The following is a 26062-nucleotide window of genomic DNA, read 5'->3' on the forward strand; positions in this document are numbered from 1 at the left end:
TCAAACCCCTACTCTGCGTGATGGATGCGCGCGTGGCCGCTGATAAAGGGGCCTGCGCGCGGCCCCGCCCTCTCGTGGTCATCAATAAAGTAGTTTTAGGTGTGAAAATGACGTCATTGTTTTTAAACGCACGCCTCTTTTTGGTGTTGGTTAGGATTTCGAGAGCGATTAAAACGACTTCCACAAATAAAATAAACGTGGTTTTTCTACGCACAGAGACACCAGTTAATAGTAATAATAAGACATAGTAGTATTGTAAGTTAAAAACTGTATTTCAATACATTTTGGGGTCAAAAGCACTATTACAAATTAGTCATGAGTGTATAATAACAGTAATCCTGTGGTCCAGCTGACATGTACTGTATGATTCCCGGGGGTTTTGCTATGCACAGAGACACCAGTTAATAGTAATAATAAGGCATATTAGTTAAGTTAAAAAACTGTATTTCAATACATTTTGGATTCAAAAGCACTATTACAAATTAGTTATGAGCGTTTAATAACAGTAATCCTGTTATTGAGGGTTCCGGGTTCGATTCCCTCTTTCGCCGTTGTGCCCTTTACCCGCCTGCTCCAAGCCACCCACACTGGTTTAAAATGTAACTTAGATATTGGGTTTCACTATGTAAAGCGCTTTGAGTCACTAGAGAAAAGTGCTATATAAATATAATTCACTTCACTTAATCCGGATATAATAGAATAAATAATCTGCATTATGAGTTATTGCAGCGATCTTCAACGAATCTGTGACCCCTAGTGGTCTGCAGAGTTACTGCAGGGGAGGTCGTGGACTCTGGTTGATTTTATTAGTTCGTTTTCCAAAAATGTAAAAGTCTTTAAATACAGTCACACCCCCGTCCCTCTTCATATCCAGTTTTCATTTGACAAGTGTCAATCTGTAAAAGTGTTCAATCAATCAATGAAAGTTTATTTATATAGCCCTGAATCACGAGTGTCTCAAAGGGCTGCACGAGCCACGACGACATCCTCGGCTCAGATCCCACATCAGGGCAAGGAAAAAACTCAACCCAATGGGCTACAATGAGAAGCCTGTTGATGTCAATGTACAGCGGAACCGCGATTTACGAACGTGATTGGTTCCTGAACATGGTTCTCAAACTGAACAGTTTGTATAGTGAAGCAGAGTTTCCCATAAGAAACAATAAAAACATGAATATTTGGTTCTAGCTTCGCCAAAAGTCCCTTTTAGTAAAAAAAACGGCAGATGCTATTATATATACATACATATATATACATACATACATACATACCTTTTCAGCTGGGAGACATAGTCTTCCCAACGTGTCCTGGGTCTTCCCCGTGGCCTCCTACCGGTCGGACGTGCCCTAAACACACATATATACATATATATATATATATATACATATACAGTATATATATATATATATATATATATATATATATATATATATATATACATATATACATACATATATATATATATACAGTATATATATATACAGTATATATATATGTATATATATATATACATATATACACATATATATATACATACATATATATATATATATATACAGTATATATATATGTATATATATATATATACATATATATATATATATATATATATATATATATATACACATATATATACATATATATATGTGTATATATATACACATATATATATATATATATACATATATATATATATATTAAGGCTGCAGCTAACGATTATTTTTCTATCGATTAATCTATAGATTTTTTTTCCTTTCGATTAATCGGTTAATTGTAGATTTTTTTCCGATTAATCTATAGACTATTTTTCCTTTTACCGATTATTTTTTTTTATTTAAAATGAAGATGAAAAAATAAATGTAGGCCCGTTTTTTCAAAAGGCATGGCTTTTATTTACAAAAAAAAAGAAGTATGGCCACTCAGTCAACATTGACAACAACATGACAAAATATTCTGTAATAATGTAAACATTTAAAACTTTTAACATTAAACAAAATTAAAAGTACCTTATTTGCTTTTTAATGTGCAAATATAAAAGTAAACATCCAGTGCAAATCTTAATATTCTGCAATAGTATAAGCATTTCAAAAGTAAAAGTATTGCTTATTTTGCTTTAAAATGTGCAAAAATAAAGATAAACATCCAATACAAAGAAGTGCAAAACGAAATATTCTGTAACAACAGTGTAAATAAATGATAAATGATAAATGCGTTATACTTGTATAGCGCTTTTCTACCAAACACAACACAACACAAACAGAACCCGATAAAAAATAAATAAATAAAATATAAAAACATAAAAACAGGTTCACAGCAGGTGTATTATGGGGCGCCATTGCAGGATGGATATCACTCAGTGTTAAAAGCCATGGAATAAAAGTATGTTTTTAAGAGAGATTTAAAAACAGGAAGAGAAGAGGCTTGTCTAACACTCAGAGGTAGGTCGTTCCAGAGCTTGGGAGTAGCAGCAGCGAAAGCTCTGTCACCTCTAAGCTTCAGCCTTGTGTCCGGGACCGTCAGTAGCAGCTGATCGGCTGATCTTAGGGATCGGGTGGGGCAGTAAGGCTGAAGGAGGTCGGAGAGATATGTTGGCGCGAGGTTGTTTAGACATTTAAAAACAAATAAAAGGAGTTTGACATTGATTCTGTAACGCACAGGGAGCCAGTGAAGGGACTCTAATATAGGGGTGATGTGCTCACGTCTGCGGGTGTATGTGTGTGTGTGAATGTGTCTGTCTTTGTCGTCTTTGTTGAGAGTTGTCAAGGCTCTGACCCCGGAATGCAGAAACGGGAGGCAAGGTAGAATACAAAAAGAGAAAAAATTTAATAAGTCCAAAAAGGGGATAACAAAAGGCGATGGGGCAGAAGTGCACACCATGAAACTAACAAAACAGGTTCCTCTGTTGTCGGCGGGGAAAAAGCCAGGGCGCACAAAGCACAACAAAAGTCTTCTTTAAATCAAGGTGGCTAGGAGACAAACACAACGAGGTCAAGATAAACAGGACTAGGAAAAGGCACGTACCAAGACAGATGATGCGAAGCAGGCACATGTGCGTGCGGGGTTCAGGAAACATTAACCAGCAAGGTCAAGCAGTGAGTGACGAGCCTAAATACTGGTGAGCTAATTGCAAGCAGATGCGCCACCAGGTCCGCCCCTCACTGAAGACAAATTGCTAAAAAAGACAGGTGCAGACAAGGAGAAGGCGGGAAAACACTAAAAACACAACAGTCTTACTTGTTATATGATTGCGCCATATGTCCCTTGTTGGTGTGACCTGAGTGGGGTGGGAGGGTGGGTGGGTGGTTTGGGTTTTAAGGGAAAGGGTGGGAATAATTTACTGACTTTAAAATTGTGCTGTTTCGACTTGCACTTTTTTCTGTCTTTTTGAAAATGCCAATAAAAAAAGTTGGATTAAAAAACGGGAATTATAGGGAATTCCTGGAATTTTTCTGAACTTGGAAAAATAATAGTTTGAATGTCCAGGATGAATGGAATATGTGGAAGGTGGAATGGCTTAATCGGTCGAAAAATTTGGAAATGGTGGAAGTTTGAAAAATGGCCAATTCATTTTGAATGGGAACCAGGCCTGGCCCTAACCAATCTGGCGCCCTAGGCAAGATTTTAGGTGCCCCCATCCCCCCCCCCACACACACACACACACACATCGGCAGTGAAGTGTATATACTCACAAGAAACCGAATAGCTTTGTCTTTGACCTTTTTTTTACTTAAAGAAAGCAAATTAACATATTATATGAGAATGTTATGTTATGATTATCTTTAACCGAATCACAGCAGTGCTCAAATTAAAAAACAGCATTCCCTCTCATGTGATATTGCTTAATTAACATTAATGATGTGCACTTTAACAACTAGGCTTACAACTATACCTAATATATAAAGGGGTGGAAAAGTGACTATTACCTGCAGGGCAAACATTAGCTAACCAGAAGGCAATAACAATGTAAACAAAAAACACCTACTTAAAAGATCTTATATAAATGTCCCTGAGGAATGTAAGGTGGGAGTACTGTAATTACCTAACGTTACATTATTATTTTCCATAACAATTTAGCCCCCTCCACAATATTAACCCGACATTAAAACAGAACTAGCTATGTATTGATTAGCAATTGCAGAATCATGTAACATTAGCTTAATGCTAAAAAGCCAGGTTACTATCACATTCTGTAACAGACAAATAATTTCATGTAGGCTAACATTACCTACCTGCTACCTCTGTCTTTTTCTCATTTCTCCTCTTCTTTTCTATTTTTTCTTCCCTGGGCACCTGACGGTTTTGGCCGTTTTGACATCTTGTGTTGATTTTTTGATGTGGTAAGAGTCATGATACGGGAAGGGAGGGGGCGCATCGTGCGGGGGGGCGGGGGGGGGGGGGGGGGGGCGTAATGTTGTAACAAATAATATTTCTATTAAATAGGCTTTACTTTGCATTTTAATTAACGTGGGATTATTTTTTGTATTTAGAAATAATAGTACCAACTTTTTTTCTTTCTTTTTTCTCTCCAATATTTGTGGCACTGGCGTGGCGCCCCCTGATGGACGGCGCCCTTAGCATTTGCCTATACGGCCTATGCCATGGGCCGGCCCTGATGGGAACAATGTCCCGGACAACCTGGAATTGTGAGAAATCTGGGAATTTTTGGAATTTGTCAAGGGAAAGCCCGCGATTCCCGAATAGGCTGAACAGTTTGTGGACGGTAGAGCGCGCCAAAATCTGGAGGAGAAGAAGTTGAAGAAGTTTATTAAATAGATGAATTTTGGTGTAGAAAACCATGTGTGTGAATGCTTTGGAGCATTCATACAAGTAATTCACTTCAGTCCAAAACCAGGAAGGTGTGCCTGGGCAAGGATGGTTTCGCCCTAGTGTAGTGAGAAAAACAACCCTTTTGATGCAAACGAGCAATCCTAGTGTCAATGCCAACTACAGTCGAAGTGTGATTTCCCCTCGTTAACATTGAGGTACTGTTTGGCAGAACGATACTGTGAAGCGGGGTGTGCCAGGACCGGCTTCGAGATCAGCGACAGGTGCGTAGATGGCCCACCTGGGCCTGCTTGTCTAATCACCTTTCGTTCTGTTAAAAGGCAGCAGCCGGAGAGGAGAGAGTGGTTGGAGTTGGAGCGAGAGCGAGAGAGAGACAGACAGACACAAACCAGTTGCTGAAAAGCAAGACAATTTATTGTAAAATAAAACAGTATTGTAAACCTGGACGAGACTGTCATGTCAGTGCTTGGTGGTCCGAAGAACCCGGAGGAGAGAAACCTCCACAGATACCAGTCCAAAATAGTCGGAATCCCCCACGAAAGCATTCCATCCGGTTGTAAACAAATGGCATTCTGGTCACCTTCTGTGATCAGACTGTTTCTAACTCCTGTTATTTGTTGGAGTCTTTTAGGAGTGGTTGAAAGGACAGTGTTGTATGTGGGAGACAGGTGGTGTCACAGACCGCCGCCTCTGTTGTCAAGAAAAATAGAAACCCTCGCCTGAATTAGATTAACTATAGACCTACGATAGGCTATATTTCCCCCCTAGTAACTGCGAACAGCACGGCAGAGACACGAGGCCTAGGACGAACCCGTATAATCGATAGAATGTAAATGATAATTAATCAATGTATGTAATCAAGATATTTAACCAAGGAGGAAGTTTGTCAATGATCATGTGAACTGAAGCAGTAAGGGTGTCAGGATAAGAGGTTCCAGACAAATGGAGATACGATTAGGGAAAGTCAGAAGAGAGGTAGATAGGCCCATGAGTAGAAACTCACACATAGCCATCCCTGGACCCATAGAAGTTCCCTAGCAAAAGGGGCTGTCAAGGCGGAATGGAGGGACAGGGATAGCGGTCGAAGTAAAAGTTCAAAATAGGTTCAAGATAAATGAGGGGGCGAGTAGAAGGCTATAGCAAGCAATACATCTCTAGTTCAAAATAACCCTCACGACTGTACTGCAATTCGCCTAGGGTGTGGACGGAGTGAGACACTGGCACTCAATGGTATAGTTGGAAGAAGGGAAGAACGGGGAGAAGGGTCATCCAGGTTAATCTGGAACAGACCGGTTGATGCATAGCAACTAAGTATACTGTAGCCAGGAGGGGAAGAGTCGAGACTGAACTGAATGAACTAAGAATTGACCAATGAATTGTAGAATATAGTGTGACACAGTATAGCCCCATATTAGTAAGAGGTGGATTGGTTAGAGAGAAAACCTCCCCCCATAACCGAGGGTATATAAGGGTGTAGAGAACACTATTTCAGGGGATTCCTTACGTGCACGTAGCATCGGATGGGCTACAGAGAGGTCTATTTGCCACTTGGACTGAAAAAATAACTTTGCCCAAACTCTCCAAGAAGGACCCGATTCGACAAGCGAGAGACCTCGCTCCATTCCGATCTCCCCCTGTGACCAAACGAGAGGAACAGGACCTCCTGTCCTACCAGAGGAACCAGGGCGTTGGCCCCGCGGGCCACGGCTCGCACCGGACCGACTCCACTGCTCCTGCTGGCCCCCCTCTCCAGCCGACACAGCAGAAGCCCGACGACGGATCACTCGGCCGGGTGACACGTCAGGGTTTGCCCAAATTCAAGAGACTCTTTTCGGCCACTTTCGACCTAGCCCTCTCCCCTCCCGGGGACCCACCACAAAGGACCTCTCAAAGTAAGACCCAATTCGGACTTCCATTTGAACTGAATTAGACACCCTCTGATGATTTATTTGTTACTTTTTACATCGTTTTATATTTCATCTGTTCATGATTTTTGTGAATGATTCATTAACGCTGTGCAATGCTTGTGCCATTGAACCCGCATTAAGGGGAATTATATCAAGATTCATGAAGAACCTGCATTAAAAAGCATTATACCAAGAAGCCAAATTTGCATCCTTTCAACCTTCCACCTACCAATACGTCCTTGACGCAAAACCATAGGATCACAGTGTGTCCAACACCTAGCTCTAAAGGGTCACTCTAATGGAGTCCACTTACAGTTATGTCCTGTAGGGCTGTTCTTTTCCAACGCCCTCAAATCCTAACCTAGTCAGTAACAAAAGCCAAGATTCATAGAGGCAAGCTACCATTAAAACAGCGGGAATTGTGTGTATTGAACTCGACCTTGAAAAGAGAGGCTTCTCTACCGAGTGTACCACAAGGGGAAGCGGGACAGACGCTGAATCAACACAGGGTAGTAGAGCTAGGCGCATTGCCTCGCCATCCAGCAGAGTAGCGCCTACGTCGGTGGAGCAGCGCGGAGGACCCCGTCTGCACCGAGAGGACAGGACCCGTGGTACGGAGTGCTGGAGTTAGTTGACTCGCAGGAAGGAGCTTGTAAGTCAAATAACGGGAATCTAACACTATATATATATATATACATATATATATATACACATACACACACACACACACACACATATATACACATATACTGTATATATATATATACACATCCATCCATTCATCCATTTTCTACCGCTTATCCCTTTTGGGGTCGCGGGGGGTGCTGGAGCCTATCTCAGCTACAATCGGGCGGAAGGCGGGGTACACCCTGGACAAGTCGCCACCTCGTCGCAGGGCCAACACAGATAGACAGACAACATTCACACTCACATTCACACACTAGGGCCAATTTAGTGTTGCCAATCAACCTATCCCCAGGTGCATGTCTTTGGAAGTGGGAGGAAGCCGGAGTACCCGGAGGGAACCCACGCAGTCATATATATATATATATATATATATATATATATATATATATATATATATACACACATATACAGTATATAAATAAATATATATATACACGCACACACACACACATATATATCCATATATACCTACATGCACACACATTATATACACGCACACACACACATATATATAAATATATATACACACAAACACAAATTTATATACACACACACATATACATTTTTATATACACACACATACATTTTTATACACACACACACACACACACACACACACACACACACACACACACACACACACACACACACACACACACACACACACACACACACACACACACACACACACACACACACACGCAGTCCCTAAGTCAAAAAGTTTGGCTGCATTGGACTAAACCAGGGGTCGGCAACCCAAAATGTTGAAAGAGCCATATTGGACCAAAAATACAAAAACAAATCTGTCTGGAGCCGCAACAAATTAGAAGCCATATTACATACAGATAGTGTGTCATGAGATATAAATTGAATTAAGAGGACTTAAAGGAAGCTAAATGACCTCAAATATAGCTACAAATGAGGCATAATGATGCAATATGTACATATAGCTAGCCTAAATAGCATGTTAGCATCGATTAGCTTGCAGTCATGCAGTGACCAAATTATGTCTGATTAGCACTCCACACAAGTCAATAACATCAACAAAACTCACCTTTGTGCCTTCACGAACAACGTTAAAGGATTGGTGGACAAAATGAGACAGAAAAAGAAGTGGCATAAAACACGTCCTAGAAAGTCGGAGAAAGTTACACATGTAAACAAACTAAGGTGAGTTTAAGGACCGCCAAAATTAGTAGGACAAAACGGCGCTCGCCAAATACTTGAATCAGTGAAGCCTGTTTAATATAAACAGTGTGATTTGTAACAATTAGGGTGGTTTGTGTCATGTTTGTCCTCCTACAGTAACCATACTAAAACAAAAAATGTTTTTTTTTCCCCATCATCTTTTTCCATTTTTCATACATTTTTGAAAAAGCTCCCGAGAGCCACTAGGGCGGCGCTAAAGAGCCGCATGCGGCTCTAGAGCCGCGGGTTGCCGACCCCTGGACTAAACCAACAATGCTTTTATTTTGAAGGCATTTTTCACTGGTCTGTGTTACAGTTGTCACCCATGTATGTGAATTGACCAAACAATAGCAGATGAAGAGTTTATTGTATTTATTTTATTGTATTAGTAGTACATTCTTCACATTTTGTGTACGATTGTTTTAGTAAGTTATTGTTTTTTGCTGAATCGTCACATTGAGGTATAACAACGCCTCTGCTTTTTTAAAGAGTCATTATTATTATGTTCAGCACTTACTTATACACTATGTACTCTTGTCAAGAAGAGGCAGAAACTGAAATACAAGATGGAGATGAACACAATTGTTTTTTTGTTTTTCCAGTTTTAATACAAAATAAGAGTTTGTTCATGTTCGGACAAAACACGTTATTTACTTTGTTTGGGTTGAGATAAACCCTGAAAAGAAATGTTACAAAAAACAATACCTACGGAAGTCATTTCGTAAAAGTCGCTCTCTGGTGCACATGTTCTGTCTGCTGCTTGAAAAGGCAAAAATCCGACTTTTTTGTTTGCATTTGAATCCACCCTGAAAAGAAGGAAACACTTGATCTGCTCACTCGGACTCCCAGGATGCAAAATGTGAACATATTAAGCCTCCTCAACTTTGGTACTCGCATTTACCCGCGCGACATAAGCAGACATGAAGACCAGGTTTTGAAAAAACGGATCTTCAAAACCTGATGAACTTTGAAAAGCCGGGCCACGTGTGCAGGGGCCTCCGAGATTTCACTGCAATATGTCAGGTATAAAAAAAAACGACCTCATAAATGTTAACAACGATATGTAATAATAAGGTTGCATGAATCAAATTTAAAAACGCCTAAAACAGGGGTGTTCAAACTGTGGCCCGAGGACCTCCTTTTTCAGCGGCCTGTGGCAAATTCTACTAATACTATCTAAAAAAAAACACAAAGTGGAATAAAAGAGCAAACGAGTGAAATGTAACGAGAAAAAAGTTGCAATGTTCACGAATAACACAAAGCTGCCATGCAGGCTGTTTAAAAAAAAAAATGTAACCTTTCATTGCTCAAAAAATAATGAATCAAAATCAATGTTGCTATGAATTATTGACCTATTCAAGGTTTTAATGGTTTTACATCAAATATTACACTTTGATATATTTTGGGGGAAAATATTGCTTTCTTAAAAATAAATGTTTTTCTCTCAAAACCTAATTAAGGTGTCTACACGTGTTTTAAAGAGCTGGTTTCAACCAAAAAGGAGGGCCCAGAATTCGTTGATAGACCCCTGCACGTGTGGACCAAAACAGCAACAGGGTGAGCGTTGGATTTCTATCGTTAAATGATGCATTCAGGGTGACGGCATTTCCAGGAAAGGCACTTAAACGGAGTTAAGGTGTGTCCACTGCGCAGTATCGCAGGAAAGTAGGAAAACCACGCCGCACTGAACGCATCGGTCTCGGTATGAAGAGACATTTTATCCAAGAGGAGACTGAGGGCAGCAGAGTGGAGACTGTGGAGTAAAGCTAACATTAGCGTGTGTGATTCCTCAAACAATATTCAGAAAACTAGGAAAACCACGCCGCACTGAACGCATCGGCCTCAGTGTGAAGAGACATTTTATCCAAAAAGAGACTGAGGGCAGCAGAGTGGAGACTGTGGAGTAACGCTAACATTAGCATCTGCATTTCCTCAAACAAGACTCAGGAAACTAGGAAAACCACGCCGCATTTAACGCATCATTCTCGGCATGAAGAGACATTTTATCCAAGAGGAGACTGAGGGCAGCAGAGGGGAGACTGTGGCGTAAAGCTAACATTAGCATCTGCAGTTCCTCAAACAATACTCAGGAAACTAGGAAAACCAGACCGCATTGAACGCATCATTCTCGGCATGCAGGGGTATATTTTACCCAAGAGGAGACTGAGGGCAGCAGAGTGGAAACTGCAGCGTAAAGCTAACATTAGCATTTGCTTTTGCTTAAAAAAATATTCAGGAAACTAGGAAAACCATGCCGCATTTAACGTATCATTCTCGGCATGCGGGGGCACATTTTAACCAAGAGGAGCCTGAGGGCAGCAGAGTGGTAACTGCGGTGTAAGGCTAACATTAGCATCTGCAGTTCCTTAAACAATATTCAGGAAACTAGGAAAACCACGCCCGATCGAACGCATCATTCTCGGCATGCGGGGGCATATTTTACCCAAGAGGAGACTGAGGGCAGCAGAGTGGAAACTGTGGCGTAAAGCTAACATTAGCATGTGCTTTTCCTTAAACAATATTCAGGAAACTAGGAAAACCACGCCGCACTGAACGCATCGGTCTCAGCGTGAAGAGACATTTTATCCAAGAGGAGACTGAGGGCAGCAGAGTGGAGACTGTGGAGTAACGCTAACATTAGCATCTGCAGTTCCTCAAACAAGACTCAGGAAACTAGGAAAACCACACCGCATTGAACGCATCGGTCTCAGCGTGAAGAGACATTTTATCCAAGAGGAGACTGAGGGCAGCAGAGTGGAAACTGTGGCGTAAAGCTAACATTAGCATGTGCTTTTCCTTAAACAATATTCAGGAAACTAGGAAAACCATTGAACGCATCATTCTCGGCATGAAGAGACATTTCATCCAAGAGGAGACTGAGGGCAGCAGAGTGGAGACTGTGGCGTAAAGCTAACATTAGCGTGTGTGTTTCCTCAAACAAGACTCAAGAAAATAAGGAAGCCATGCCGCGCTGAACGCATCGGTCTTAGCATGAAGATACATTTTATCCAAGAGGAGACTGAGGGCAGCAGAGTGGAGACTGTGGTGTAAAGCTAACATTAGCACGTGCTGTTCCTTAAACAATATTCAGGAAACTAGGAAAACCACGCCGCATTTAACGCATCATTCTCGGCATGAAGAGACATTTTATCCAAGAGGAGACTGAGGGCAGCAGAGTGGAGACTGTGGTGTACAGCTAACATTAGCATGTGCGTGTCCTCAAACAAGACTCAGGAAACTAGGAAAGCCATGCCGCGCTGAACGCATCATTCTCTGCATGAAGAGACATTTTATCCAAGAGGAGACTGAGGGCAGCAGAGTGGAGACTGTGGTGTAAAGCTAGCATTAGCATGTGCTGTTCCTTAAACAATATTCAGGAAACTAGGAAAACCACGCCGCATTGAACGCATCATGAAGAGACATTTTATCCAAGAGGAGACTGAGGGCAGCAGAGTGGAGACTGTGGCGTAAAGCTAACATTAGCGTGTGTTTCCTCAAACAAGACTCAAGAAAATAAGGAAGCCATGCCGCGCTGAACGCATCGGTCTTAGCATGAAGAGACATTTTATCCAAGAGGAGACTGAGGGCAGCAGAGTGGAGACTGTGGTGTAAAGCTAACATTAGCATGTGCTGTTCCTTAAACAATATTCAGGAAACTAGGAAAACCACGCCGCATTGAACGCATCATGAAGAGACATTTTATCCAAGAGGAGACTGAGGGCAGCAGAGTGGAGACTGTGGCGTAAAGCTAACATTAGCATGTGCTGTTCCTTAAACAATATTCAGGAAACTAGGAAAACCACGCCGCATTGAATGCATCATGAAGAGACATTTTATCCAAGAGGAGACTGAGGGCAGCAGAGTGGACTATGGAGTATGAAAGAGGACCGGAGTAAGTTAGTGTGCGTTGTTTTGTCCTCACCAGGACGCAGCTGGCCCAGCAGTGGTTTATGTCACCTGCACTTTGTGGGCCAATAGGAACTTTAGTAGACATGAAAAGAAGGACCGCTAATTAGACTCAACCGAGCTTCAGTCTTCAAAGTAGCAGACAATAAATCTCTATTGGCACACAAGAAAAAAAAATAAAAAGCTACCCTCGCCCCTCCCCGCCCTATGGGTGCCGACCCGGGTCCCCCGAAACCTCGTCATAGCTCGTCGTGGGCGACCTCTTCGTCCGCTTTGAGCCGGAACTCGGCCGCCGTGATCTTGCCGTCGCTGTCGCGGTCCTGATTGTTGAACATGTTGTCGATGATGCGGTAAGGGTCGAAGCCGGGCGCCAGGCGACCTTTGCCCTCGCTCACCTGACGCATGATGTAATCCGTGAACTGCCGGAGACAAAAATGCTGAATCAACAAACAGTCAGCATGTGTAATAAGACTCGGAGAAAATAGGCCGGAAAATGTGCATGCTAACAGTTAGCATATGTCGCGTACCAGCTTGTAGGACTCTGAGGTGCACGGCTGAAAAATTGGCTAAAAAGCGAGCATGCTAATGTTAGCATGCTAACAGCTAGCACATGTCACAAAACAAGTTTTAGGACTGAGGTGTACGGCGGTAAAACTGGCTAAAAAATTTAGCATGCTAACAGTCAGCATATGTCAAGTACCTAGTTATATGACTCTGGGGTAAACGGTTGCAAAATTGGCTAAAAAAGTTAGCATGCTAACAGTCAGCACATGTCAAGTACCTAGTTATATGACTCTGGGGTAAACTGTTGCAAAATTGGCTAAAAAGGTTAGCATGCTAACAGTTAGCATATGTCAAGTACCTCGTTATATGACTCTGGGGTAAACCGTTGCAAAATTGGCTAAAAAAAGTTAGCATGCTAACAGCCAGCATATGTCAAGTGCCTAGTTATATGAGTCTGGAATAAACGGTTGAAAAATTGGCTTTACAACTTAGCATGCTAACAGTCAGCATATGTCAAGTACCTAGTTATATGACTCTGGGGTAAACCGTTGCAAAATTGGCTAAAAAGGTTAGCATGCTAACCGTCAGCACATGTCAAGTACCTAGTTATATGACTGTGGGGTAAAGAGTTGCAAAATTGGCAAAAAAAAGTTAGCATGCTAACAGTCAGCATATGTCAAGTGCCTAGTTATATGACTCTGGGGTAAACGGTTGCAAAATTGGCTAAAATAGTTAGCATGCTAACAGTCAGCATATGTCAAGTACCTAGTTATATGACTCTGGGGTAAACAGTTGCAAAATTGGCTAAAATAGTTAGCATGCTAACAGTCAGCATATGTCAAGTACCTAGTTATATGACTCTGGGGTAAACTGTTGCAAAATTGGCTAAAAAGGTTAGCATGCTAACAGTTAGCATATGTCAAGTACCTCATTATATGACTCTGGGGTGAATTGTTGCAAAATTGGCTAAAAAAAGTTCGCAAGCTAACAGTTAGCATACGTCAAGTACCTAGTTATATGACTCTGGGGTAAACTGTTTCAAAATTGGCTAAAAAATTTTAGCATGCTAACAGTTAACATATGTCAAGTACCTAGTTATATGACACTGGGGTAAACTGTTGCAAAATTTGCTAAAAAGGTTAGCATGCTAACAGTCAGCATATGTCAAGTGCCTAATTATATGACTCTGGGGTAAACGGTTGCAAAATTTGCTAAAATAGTTAGCATGCTAACAGTCAGCATATGTCAAGTACCTAATTATATGACTCTGGGGTAAACGGTTGCAAAATTTGCTAAAATAGTTAGCATGCTAACAGTCAGCATATGTCAAGTACCTAGTTATATGACTCTGGGGTAAACTGTTGCAAAATTGGCTAAAAAGGTTAGCATGCTAACAGTTAGCATATGTCAAGTACCTCATTATATGACTCTGGGGTGAATTGTTGCAAAATTGGCTAAAAAAAGTTAGCAAGCTAACAGTTAGCATACGTCAAGTACCTAGTTATATGACTCTGGGGTAAACTGTTTCAAAATTGGCTAAAAAAATTAGCATGCTAACAGTTAACATATGTCAAGTACCTAGTTATATGACACTGGGGTAAACTGTTGCAAAATTTGCTAAAAAGGTTAGCATGCTAACAGTCAGCATATGTCAAGTGCCTAGTTATATGACTCTGGGGTAAACAGTTGCAAAATTGGCTAAAAAAAGTTAGCATGCTAACAGTCAGCATATGTGAAGTACCTAGTTATATGACTCTGGGGTAAACGGTTGCAAAATTGGCTAAAAAGGTTAGCATGCTAACAGTCAGCATATGTCAAGTACCTAGTTATATGACTCTGGGGTAAACTGTTGCAAAATTTGCTAAAAAGGTTAGCATGCTAACAGTCAGCACATGTCAAGTACCAGTTATATGACTTTTTGTCCAACAAGGATGGACAAATAGGAGACGTGACCCAGGTTCTACGTACCTCAGAAGGCTCCACCTGCTCGTTCTTGTCCTTGTCCATCTCCGTGAAGAGGTCCACGGACACGTCGTCGTTCCAGATGAACATGTAGCCCTCGGGGAGTCCCTCCTCCATGTCCACCAGCTCCACATCGAACACCAGCACGGCGCTGCCCGGCACCTCGTCGGCTGCACGCAAAGATATAACACATGATAGAAATGCATTTTTCTTATTTGTAACAATTCTTAATGGATTCAAAAATATCCCAAATCGTAAAAATGCCTCAAAACATCACATATAGGATCTTTGACTAGCGCATTTGCAGTAAATGCCTCAAAACATCACATATAGGATCTTTGACTAGCACATTTGTAGTAAATGCCTCAAAACATCACATAAAGGATCTTTGACTAGCACATTTGTAGTAAATGCCTCAAAACATCACATAAAGGATCTTTGACTAGCACGTTTGCATTAAACGCCTCAAAACATCACATAAAGGATCTTTGACTAGCGCGTTTGCAGTAAATGCCTCAAAACATCACATACATCAAAATGCTGCCGTCACATAAAAGATCTTTGACCGACATTTTTGCAATATAACCTTATAAACAGCATAGCGCTCCTGTCCCACGCAGTAAAGGATCTTTGACTAGCGCATTTGCAGTAAATGCCTCAAAACATCACATAAAGGATCTTTGACTAGCGCATTTGCAGCAAGTGCCTCAAAACATCACACAAAGGATCTTTGACTAGCACATTAGTAAATGCCTCAAAACATCGCATAAAGGATCTATGACTAGCACTTTGCATTAAATGCCTCAAAACATCACATAAAGGATCTTTGACTAGCGCATTTGAAGTAAATGCCTCAAAACATCACATAAAGGATCTTTGACTAGCGCATTTGAAGTAAATGCCTCAAAACATCACATAAAGGATCTTTGACTAGCGCATTTGAAGTAAATGCCTCAAAACATCACATAAAGGATCTTTGACTAGCGCATTTGCAGCAAGTGCCTCAAAACATCACACAAAGGATCTTTGACTAGCACATTAGTAAATGCCTCAAAACATCGCATAAAGGATCTATGACTAGCACGTTTGCATTAAATGCCTCAAAACATCACATAAAGGATCTTTGACTAGCGCATTTGCAGTAAATGCCTCAAAACATCACATACATCAAAATGCTGCCGTCACATAAAAGATCTTTGACCGACATTTTTGCAATATAACCTTATAAACAGCATAGCGCTCCTGTCCCACGCAGTAAAGGATCTTTGACTAGCGCATTTGAAGTAAATGCCTCAAAACATCACATAAAGGATCTTTGACTAGCGCATTTGCAGCAAGTGCCTCAAAACATCACACAAAGGATCTTTGACTAGCACATTAGTAAATGCCTCAAAACATCGCATAAAGGATCTATGACTAGCACGTTTGCATTAAATGCCTCAAAACATCCCATAAAGGATCTTTGACTAGCGCATCTGCAGTAAATGCCTCAAAACATCACATACATCAAAATGCTGCCGTCACATAAAAGATCTTTGACCGACATTTTTGCAAAAAAACCTTATAAACAGCATAGCGCTCCTGTCCCACACAGTAAAGGATCTTTGACTAGCGCATTTGCAGTAAATACCTCAAAACATCACATAAAGGATCTTTGACTAGCGCATTTGCAGCAAGTGCCTCAAAACATCACACAAAGGATCTTTGACTAGCACATTTGTAGTAAATGCCTCAAAACATCACATATAGGATCTTTGACTAGCGCATTTGCAGTAAATGCCTCAAAACATCACATTAAGGATCTTTGACTAGTGCATCTGCAGTAAATGCCTCAAAACATCACATATAGTATCTTTGACTAGCGCATTTGCAGTAAATGCCTCAAAACATCACATATAGGATCTTTGACTAGCGCATTTGCAGTAAATGCCTCAAAACATCACATAAAGGATCTTTGACTAGCGCATTTGCAGTAAATGCCTCAAAACATCACATAAAGGATCTTTGACTAGCACATTTGTAGTAAATGCCTCAAAACATCACATAAAGGATCTTTGACTAGCGCATTTGCAGTAAATGCCTCAAAACATCACATACATCAAAATGCTGCCGTCACATAAAAGATCTTTGACCGACATTTTTGCAATATAACCTTATAAACAGCATAGCGCTCCTGTCCCACGCAGTAAAGGATCTTTGACTAGCGCATTTGCAGTAAATGCCTCAAAACATCACATAAAGGATCTTTGACTAGCGCATTTGCAGCAAGTGCCTCAAAACATCACACAAAGGATCTTTGACTAGCACATTAGTAAATGCCTCAAAACATCGCATAAAGGATCTATAACTAGCACTTTGCATTAAATGCCTCAAAACATCACATAAAGGATCTTTGACTAGCGCATTTGAAGTAAATGCCTCAAAACATCACATAAAGGATCTTTGACTAGCGCATTTGAAGTAAATGCCTCAAAACATCACATAAAGGATCTTTGACTAGCGCATTTGCAGCAAGTGCCTCAAAACATCACACAAAGGATCTTTGACTAGCACATTAGTAAATGCCTCAAAACATCGCATAAAGGATCTATGACTAGCACTTTGCATTAAATGCCTCAAAACATCACATAAAGGATCTTTGACTAGCGCATTTGCAGTAAATGCCTCAAAACATCACATACATCAAAATGCTGCCGTCACATAAAAGATCTTTGACCGACATTTTTGCAAAAAAACCTTATAAACAGCATAGCGCTCCTGTGCCACACAGTAAAGGATCTTTGACTAGCGCATTTGCAGTAAATACCTCAAAACATCACATAAAGGATCTTTGACTAGCGCATTTGCAGCAAGTGCCTCAAAACATCACACAAAGGATCTTTGACTAGCACATTTGTAGTAAATGCCTCAAAACATCACATATAGGATCTTTGACTAGCGCATTTGCAGTAAATGCCTCAAAACATCACATTAAGGATCTTTGACTAGTGCATCTGCAGTAAATGCCTCAAAACATCACAAAAAGGATATTTGACTAGCGCATTTGCAGTAAATGCCTCAAAACATCACATATAGGATCTTTGACTAGCGCATTTGCAGTAAATGCCTCAAAACATCACATATAGGATCTTTGACTAGCGCATTTGCAGTAAATGCCTCAAAACATCACATAAAGGATCTTTGACTAGCACATTTGTAGTAAATGCCTCAAAACATCACACAAAGGATCTTTGACTAGCACATTTGTAGTAAATGCCTCAAAACATCACATATAGGATCTTTGACTAGCGCATTTGCAGTAAATGCCTCAAAACATCACATTAAGGATCTTTGACTAGTGCATCTGCAGTAAATGCCTCAAAACATCACATATAGGATATTTGACTAGCGCATTTGCAGTAAATGCCTCAAAACATCACATATAGGATCTTTGACTAGCGCATTTGCAGTAAATGCCTCAAAACATCACATATAGGATCTTTGACTAGCGCATTTGCAGTAAATGCCTCAAAACATCACATAAAGGATCTTTGACTAGCGCATTTGCAGTAAATGCCTCAAAACATCACATAAAGGATCTTTGACTAGCGCATTTGCAGTAAATGCCTCAAAACATCACATATAGGATCTTTGACTAGCGCATTTGCAGTAAATGCCTCAAAACATCACATTAAGGATCTTTGACTAGTGCATCTGCAGTAAATGCCTCAAAACATCACATATAGGATATTTGACTAGCGCATTTGCAGTAAATGCCTCAAAACATCACATATAGGATCTTTGACTAGCGCATTTGCAGTAAATGCCTCAAAACATCACATATAGGATCTTTGACTAGCGCATTTGCAGTAAATGCCTCAAAACATCACATAAAGGATCTTTGACTAGCGCATTTGCAGTAAATGCCTCAAAACATCACATAAAGGATCTTTGACTAGCACATTTGTAGTAAATGCCTCAAAACATCACATAAAGGATCTATGACTAGCACGTTTGCATTAAATGCCTCAAAACATCACATAAAGGATCTATGACTAGCACATTTGCATTAAATGCCTCAAAACATCACATAAATGATCTTTGACTAGCGCATTTGCAGTAAATGCCTCAAAACATCACATAAAGGATCTTTGACTAGCGCATTTGCAGTAAATGCCTCAAAACATCACATACATCAAAATGCTGCCGTCACATAAAAGATCTTTGACCGACATTTTTGCAATATAACCTTATAAACAGCATAGCGCTCCTGTCCCACGCAGTAAAGGATCTTTGACTAGCGCATTTGCAGTAAATCCTCAAAACATCACATAAAAGACCTTTTGATTAGTGCATCTGCAGTAAATGTCTCAAAACATCACACAAAGGATCTTTGACTAGCACATTTGTAGTAAATGCCTCAAAACATCACATAAAGGATCTATGACAAGCACATTTGCATTAAACGCCTCAAAACATCACAAAGGATCTTTGACTAGCGCAAAATTGAAATCTGTCTCTGCCTGATTCCTTGCTTCTTGTTCTGTTTAATATAGTTCGGTGCTTAAACCTGACAATATATATAGCCTATACATCTCTATGTGTACATATATGATAATATACTGCATATATAACTATTAAAATTGTGTATTAAGAGCATGTGAAGGTTCAACTCTTACCTTGTTTACCTTCCTGACGACCTCATTAAAGTTTTGTTATCAATCAGAAATATCAAGCAGCTAAAATGCACCAAAACATGGATAAGTGTGGCAGAGAGCTCTTTTGCATTTTTCCCATCATGCCTTGCAATGGATTTAAATGGTGGTTGGTAGTTTCTTATAATATCCACAAAGTTCAGTGAGCAGGTCGTGTGTTGACTTTTTGAGCTGGTTGATTATTTATTTTTTTCCCTGCACCATGACTAGGGAAGGTTGTTCGGATTAGGTCATATACAGTGCAGGCCAAGAAGATTTGACCATTTTGAACATGTTTTGGAAGGTATTTCCGACATAGATATTCCGTAAAAAAACAGGAAAACTTAGCAATGGTTTCTCTATGTTAGATGCTAAAGCCCCATGGCCCAACAAGTGAAGTATCTTTGATGTACGCCAAGTAAAAATCTTCCTTCCGGTGTGTGAAGGACTTACTGACGCCTCGCTCTCCGTAGCCCAGGTGAGGAGGGATAACCAGGTGCCTCCGCTCGCCCACGCACATTCCGATTAGCCCCTCCTCCATGCCGGGGACCACGTGGTTGGTCCCCAGGACAATGTTGTAGGTCTTTTCGTAGTTGTAGCTGGAACACACACACACACACACACACACATGTTGAATATAGCATACAGTGTACATGCCTCATCCACATCATTAGGTACACTTGCAGCCTTAAAAAAACTCTTCCACTCCTCAAACGTTGCACACACAAGAGTGGTCCCAACACACCTGCAGTACCCTAATCGGTTGCCTGTGCCATTATTTCTATGACAAAACACATCACATGGTGGCGCTGTGACTACAGCCCATAAGGATTGACTTGAAATTTCTCACACAGCCCAATGCGCTCTACAAGAACACTTTCTGTGACTGTTGATGCAACTGTTAGATTGGTTGAAAAACACATCAAGCAAAACATCTATATGTATTACACGTATGTGAGCATGTCTTATATATGTATTACACATATGTTAGCATGTCTTATATATGTATTACACGTATGTAAACATGTGTTATATATGTATTACACGTATGTGAGCATGTCTTATATATGTATTACACATATGTTAGCATGTCTTATATATGTATTACACGTATGTGAGCATGTCTTATATATGTATTACACATATGTTAGCATGTCTTATATATGTATTACACGTATGTGAGCATGTCTTATATATGTATTACACGTATGTGAGCATGTCTTATATATGTATTACACATATGTTAGCATGTCTTATATATGTATTACACGTATGTGAGCATGTCTTATATATGTATTACACGTATGTGAGCATGTCTTATATATGTATTACACATATGTTAGCATGTCTTATATATGTATTACACGTATGTGAGCATGTCTTATATATGTATTACACATATGTTAGCATGTCTTATATATGTATTACACGTATGTAAACATGTGTTATATATGTATTACACGTATGTGAGCATGTCTTATATATGTATTACACATATGTTAGCATGTCTTATATATGTATTACACGTATGTGAGCATGTCTTATATATGTATTACACATATGTTAGCATGTCTTATATATGTATTACACGTATGTGAGCATGTCTTATATATGTATTACACGTATGTGAGCATGTCTTATATATGTATTACACATATGTTAGCATGTCTTATATATGTATTACACGTATGTGAGCATGTCTAATATATGTATTACACATATGTTAGCATGTCTTATATATGTATTACACGTATGTAAACATGTCTTATATATGTATTACACGTATGTGAGCATGTCTTATATATGTATTACACGTATGTTAGCATGTCTTATATATGTATTACACATATGTTAGCATGTCTTATATATGTATTACACATATGTTAGCATGTCTTATATATGTATTACACGTATGTAAACATGTCATATATGTATTACACGTATGTGAGCATGTCTTATATATGTATTACACGTATGTTAGCATGTCTTAGATATGTATTACATGTATGTTACCATGTCTTATATATGTATTACATGTATGTAACCATGTCTTATATATGTATTACACGTATGTGAGCATGTCTTATATATGTATTACACGTACGTTAGCATGTCTTATATATGTATTACACGTATGTTACCATGTCTTATATATGTATTACACGTATGTAACCATGTCTTATATATGTATTACACGTATGTAAACATGTCTTATATATGTATTACACGTATGTGAGCATGTCTTATATATGTATTACACGTATGTTAGCATGTCTTATATATGTATTACACGTATGTAACCATGTCTTATATATGTATTACACGTATGTTAGCATGTCTTATATATGTATTACATGTATGTTACCATGTCTTATATATGTATTACACGTATGTAACCATGTCTTATATATGTATTACACGTATGTAAACATGTCTTATACATGTATTACACGTATGTGAGCATGTCTTATACATGTATTACACGTATGTGAGCATGTCTTATATATGTATTACACGTATGTTAGCATGTCTTATATATGTATTACACGTATGTGAGCATGTCTTATATATGTATTACACGTATGCGAGCATGTCTTATATATGTATTACACGTATGTGAGCATGTCTTATATATATATTACACGTATGCGAGCATGTCTTATATATGTATTACACGTATGCGAGCATGTCTTATATATGTATTACACGTATGCGAGCATGTCTTATATATGTATTACACGTATGCGAGCATGTCTTATATATGTATTACACGTATGTAACCATGTCTTATATATGTATTACACGTATGTAAACATGTCATATATGTATTACACGTATGCGAGCATGTCTTATATATGAATTACACGTATGTGAGCATGTCTTATATATGTATTACACGTATGCGAGCATGTCTTATATATGTATTACACGTATGTTAACATGTCTTATATATGTATTACACGTATGCGAGCATGTCTTATATATGTATTACACGTATGCGAGCATGTCTTATATATGTATTACACGTATGCGAGCATGTCTTATATATGTATTACACGTATGTTAACATGTCTTATATATGTATTACACGTATGCGAGCATGTCTTATATATGTATTACACGTATGCGAGCATGTCTTATATATGTATTACACGTATGTGAGCATGTCTTATATATGTATTACATGTATGCTTGCATGTCTTATATATGTATTACACGTATGCTTGCATGTCTTATATATGTATTACACCAGGGGTGTCCAAAGTGCGGCCCGCAGCTAATTGTTTAGCGGCCCGCCACACATTCTGCAAAAATTGCAAAATTGATAGTAATGCAAAAATTAAAAAAAACATTTAAAAAAGTGAAATGAGGTGAACTCTGATCTAATCTTTTTTTTGCCATTGTTCAAAAAAAAAAAAAAAAGACAAAAATCTATGTTATAATGAATTATTGACCTATTCATGGCTCCAATTACTTCAAAAATTTCACTTTAAAATGTTTTATGTGGAAAAAATATTGCATATATTGTGTGGTTGCCATATAAAAACATCAAAGTTTTCTTTGACAAAAGAGTATAAAAACAAACAAAATAATAGTTCAAACGTAAAATCGACAGATATATCTGAAGTTGATCTCGTAACTTAAGTGTTGAAAATAAAAATAAAAAATAAAAAATGTATCACTTTATGAGTGGGGTACCTTTTGGATCCCAAATATATTTAATGGGATTTTATTAATATTTTCACTGTGATTACTCAAAAATATTAAAGAATTAAAATCAATGGTGTCCTGCATTATTGATCTTTTAGAGCTCTGCATATTTCCAGTTTTACTATAAAAAACAAAATTGTCTTTGACAGAAAAGGCTTTTTTTTAAAAACTTTTTATCAACCTGGAGTTGATATAGAGATTTACTGTAAGCGTTAAATAAATAAAAAATAATAATAATTTGACTTATTTTTAACGTTTTAATGACTGAGACCCTTTATGGTCCCCGGGAGCCCTAAAGGTTGAAAAAGAAAAATCCATATATTTTGTTTTGGTTTGAAAATGAAAAATATCAAAATGCCCCCAGCATCCTTAAATTTTTCCGTGTGCGGCCCTCAGTGGAAAAAGTTTGGACACCCCTGTATTACACGTATGCAAGCATGTCTTATATACCGTATTTTCCGGAGTATAAGTCGCACCGGCCGAAAATGCACAATAAAGAAGGAAAAAAACATATATAAGTCGCACTGGAGTATAAGTTGCATTTTTGGGCGAAATGTATTTGATAAAAGCCAACACCAAGAATAGACATTTGAAAGGCAATTTAAAATAAATAAAGAATAGTGAACAACAGGCTGAATAAGTGTACGTTATATGAGGCATAAATAACCAACTGAGAACGTGCCTGGTATGTTAACGTAACATATTATGGTAAGAGTCATTCAAATAACTATAACATATAGAACATGCTATACGTTTACCAAACAATCTGTCACTCCTAATCGCTAAATCCCATGACATCTTATACGTCTAGTCCAGGGGTCGGCAACCCGCGGCTCTAGAGCCGCATGCGGCTCTTTAGCGCCGCCCTAGTGGCTCTCTGGAGCTTTTTCAAAAATGTATGAAAAATGGAAAAAGATGAGGGGAAAAAAATAATTTTTTTTGTTTTAGTATGGTTACTGTAGGAGGACAAACATGACACAAACCTCCCTAATTGTTATAAAGCACACTGTTTATATTAAACATGCTTCACTGATTCGAGTATTTGGCGAGCGCCGTTTTGTCCCACTAATTTTGGCGGTCCTTGAACTCACCTTAGTTTGTTTACATGGATAACTTTCTCCGACTTTCTAGGACGTGTTTTATGCCACTTCTTTTTCTGTCTCATTTGGTCCACCAAACCTTTAACGTTGTGCATGAAGGCACAAAGGTGAGTTTTGTTGATGCTATTGACTTGTGTGGAGTGCTAATCAGACATATTTGGTCACTGCATGACTGCAAGCTAATCGATGCTAACATGCTATTTAGGCGAGCTATATGTACATATTGCATCATTATGCCTCATTTGTAGCTATATTTGAGCTCATTTAGCTTCCTTTAAGTCATCTTAATTCAATTTATATCTCATGACACACTATCTGTATGTAATATGGCTTTTAATTTGTTGCGGCTCCAGACAGATTTGTTTTTGTATTTTTGGTCCAGTATGGCTCTTTCAACATTTTGGGTTGCCGACCCCTGGTCTAGTCTCTTACGTGAATGAGCTAAATAACATTATTTGATAATTTACGATAATGTGTTCATAATTTCACACATAAGTCGCTCCTGAGTATAAGTCGCACCCCCGGCCAAACTATGAAAAAAACTGCGACTTATAGTCCGAAAAATACGGTATGTATTAGAAGTATGCTAACATGTCTTATATATGTATTACTCGCGAACGTGGCACAGTTTTTGGATAATGGACTTTTTAAATCCACTTTTTAAAATATTAAAATGTAAAAGAAGTGAGACTGACGTGGAGTCCAGGCTGCTGCCGTCCAGCAGGGAGGCGTTGTAGTGGTACTTGACAAAGTCGCCCTTCTTGCTCATCGTCTCGCACACGTCCGGCTTGTGCGTGACCGTCACCTCCGTCTTGTCCGCCGGGTTGTGGAAGTCCACGATGAGCACGTCGAACACCAGCACGGCCGAGCCGGGGATCTTGGAGCCTGGACAGAAGCGGGAAGTGAGATGTGGCTGTAGGCAACCAACTAACTTGAGGTTAGTGAGTTTTCCTTTGAAATGTTGGGTTGAAATCCAAACTAGATTTGAAATACTGAACATGCTCCATTTAACGCCTCTTGATATCGTGGCAGCTTGATTTAGCTCTGTATGCGCTTTAAACGTTGCTGCAATTCAATTATATTCCCATTCTTGGTCGATTTGATTCAGAATGGATTCTGGAAATATATAATAATGATAAATAAATGATAAATGGGTTATACTTGTATAGCGCTTTTCTACCTTCAAGGTACTCAAAGCGCTTTGACAGTATTTCCACATTCACCCATTCACACACACATTCACACACTGATGGCGGGAGCTGCCATGCAAGGCGCTAACCAGCAGCCATCAGGAGCAAGGGTGAAGGGTCTTGCCCAAGGACACAACGGACGTGACTAGGATGGTAGAAGGTGGGGATTGAACCCCAGTAACCAGCAACACTCCGATTGCTGACACAGCCACTCTACCAACTTCTACCAACTTCGCCACTTTCAAAACAGGTTAGAAAAGTTTCTCTTTTGGCTGCCCTATGACAGATAAGTAAGCGCCTAAAACAATGTGTTTTAAAAAATGGGTCCTTGAACATTAGTCTTAAATTTGTAATGAAAAAATGTGGTTCTTGAAAACTTGTTTAAAAAAATAGGGTTCTTGATTATTTCTTCAAAAGGGGTTTGTTTAACATTAGTCTTAAAAATATGG

At 39.2% G+C, this 26062-nt stretch overlaps 1 protein-coding gene across 1 annotated transcript in view; it reads right to left on the reverse strand.

The window, feature by feature from the left end:
• Positions 1-9149: 9149 nt before the first annotated feature.
• The window catches only part of fkbp9 (FKBP prolyl isomerase 9), a 47464-nt gene continuing 30551 nt past the window's right edge, over positions 9150-26062 (reverse strand). Inside the window, exons 7-10 of the mRNA XM_062047288.1 lie at positions 25119-25308; positions 20066-20211; positions 14946-15109; positions 9150-12892 (exon numbers count right to left, since the gene is read on the reverse strand). Coding sequence (XP_061903272.1) covers positions 12713-12892; positions 14946-15109; positions 20066-20211; positions 25119-25308 — 680 coding nt within the window. The 3' untranslated portion in view covers positions 9150-12712. The remainder of the gene's footprint in view (positions 12893-14945; positions 15110-20065; positions 20212-25118; positions 25309-26062) is intronic.

Source organism: Entelurus aequoreus, linkage group LG05 (genome assembly GCF_033978785.1).
Source record: "Entelurus aequoreus isolate RoL-2023_Sb linkage group LG05, RoL_Eaeq_v1.1, whole genome shotgun sequence".
NCBI lineage: Eukaryota > Metazoa > Chordata > Actinopteri > Syngnathiformes > Syngnathidae > Entelurus > Entelurus aequoreus.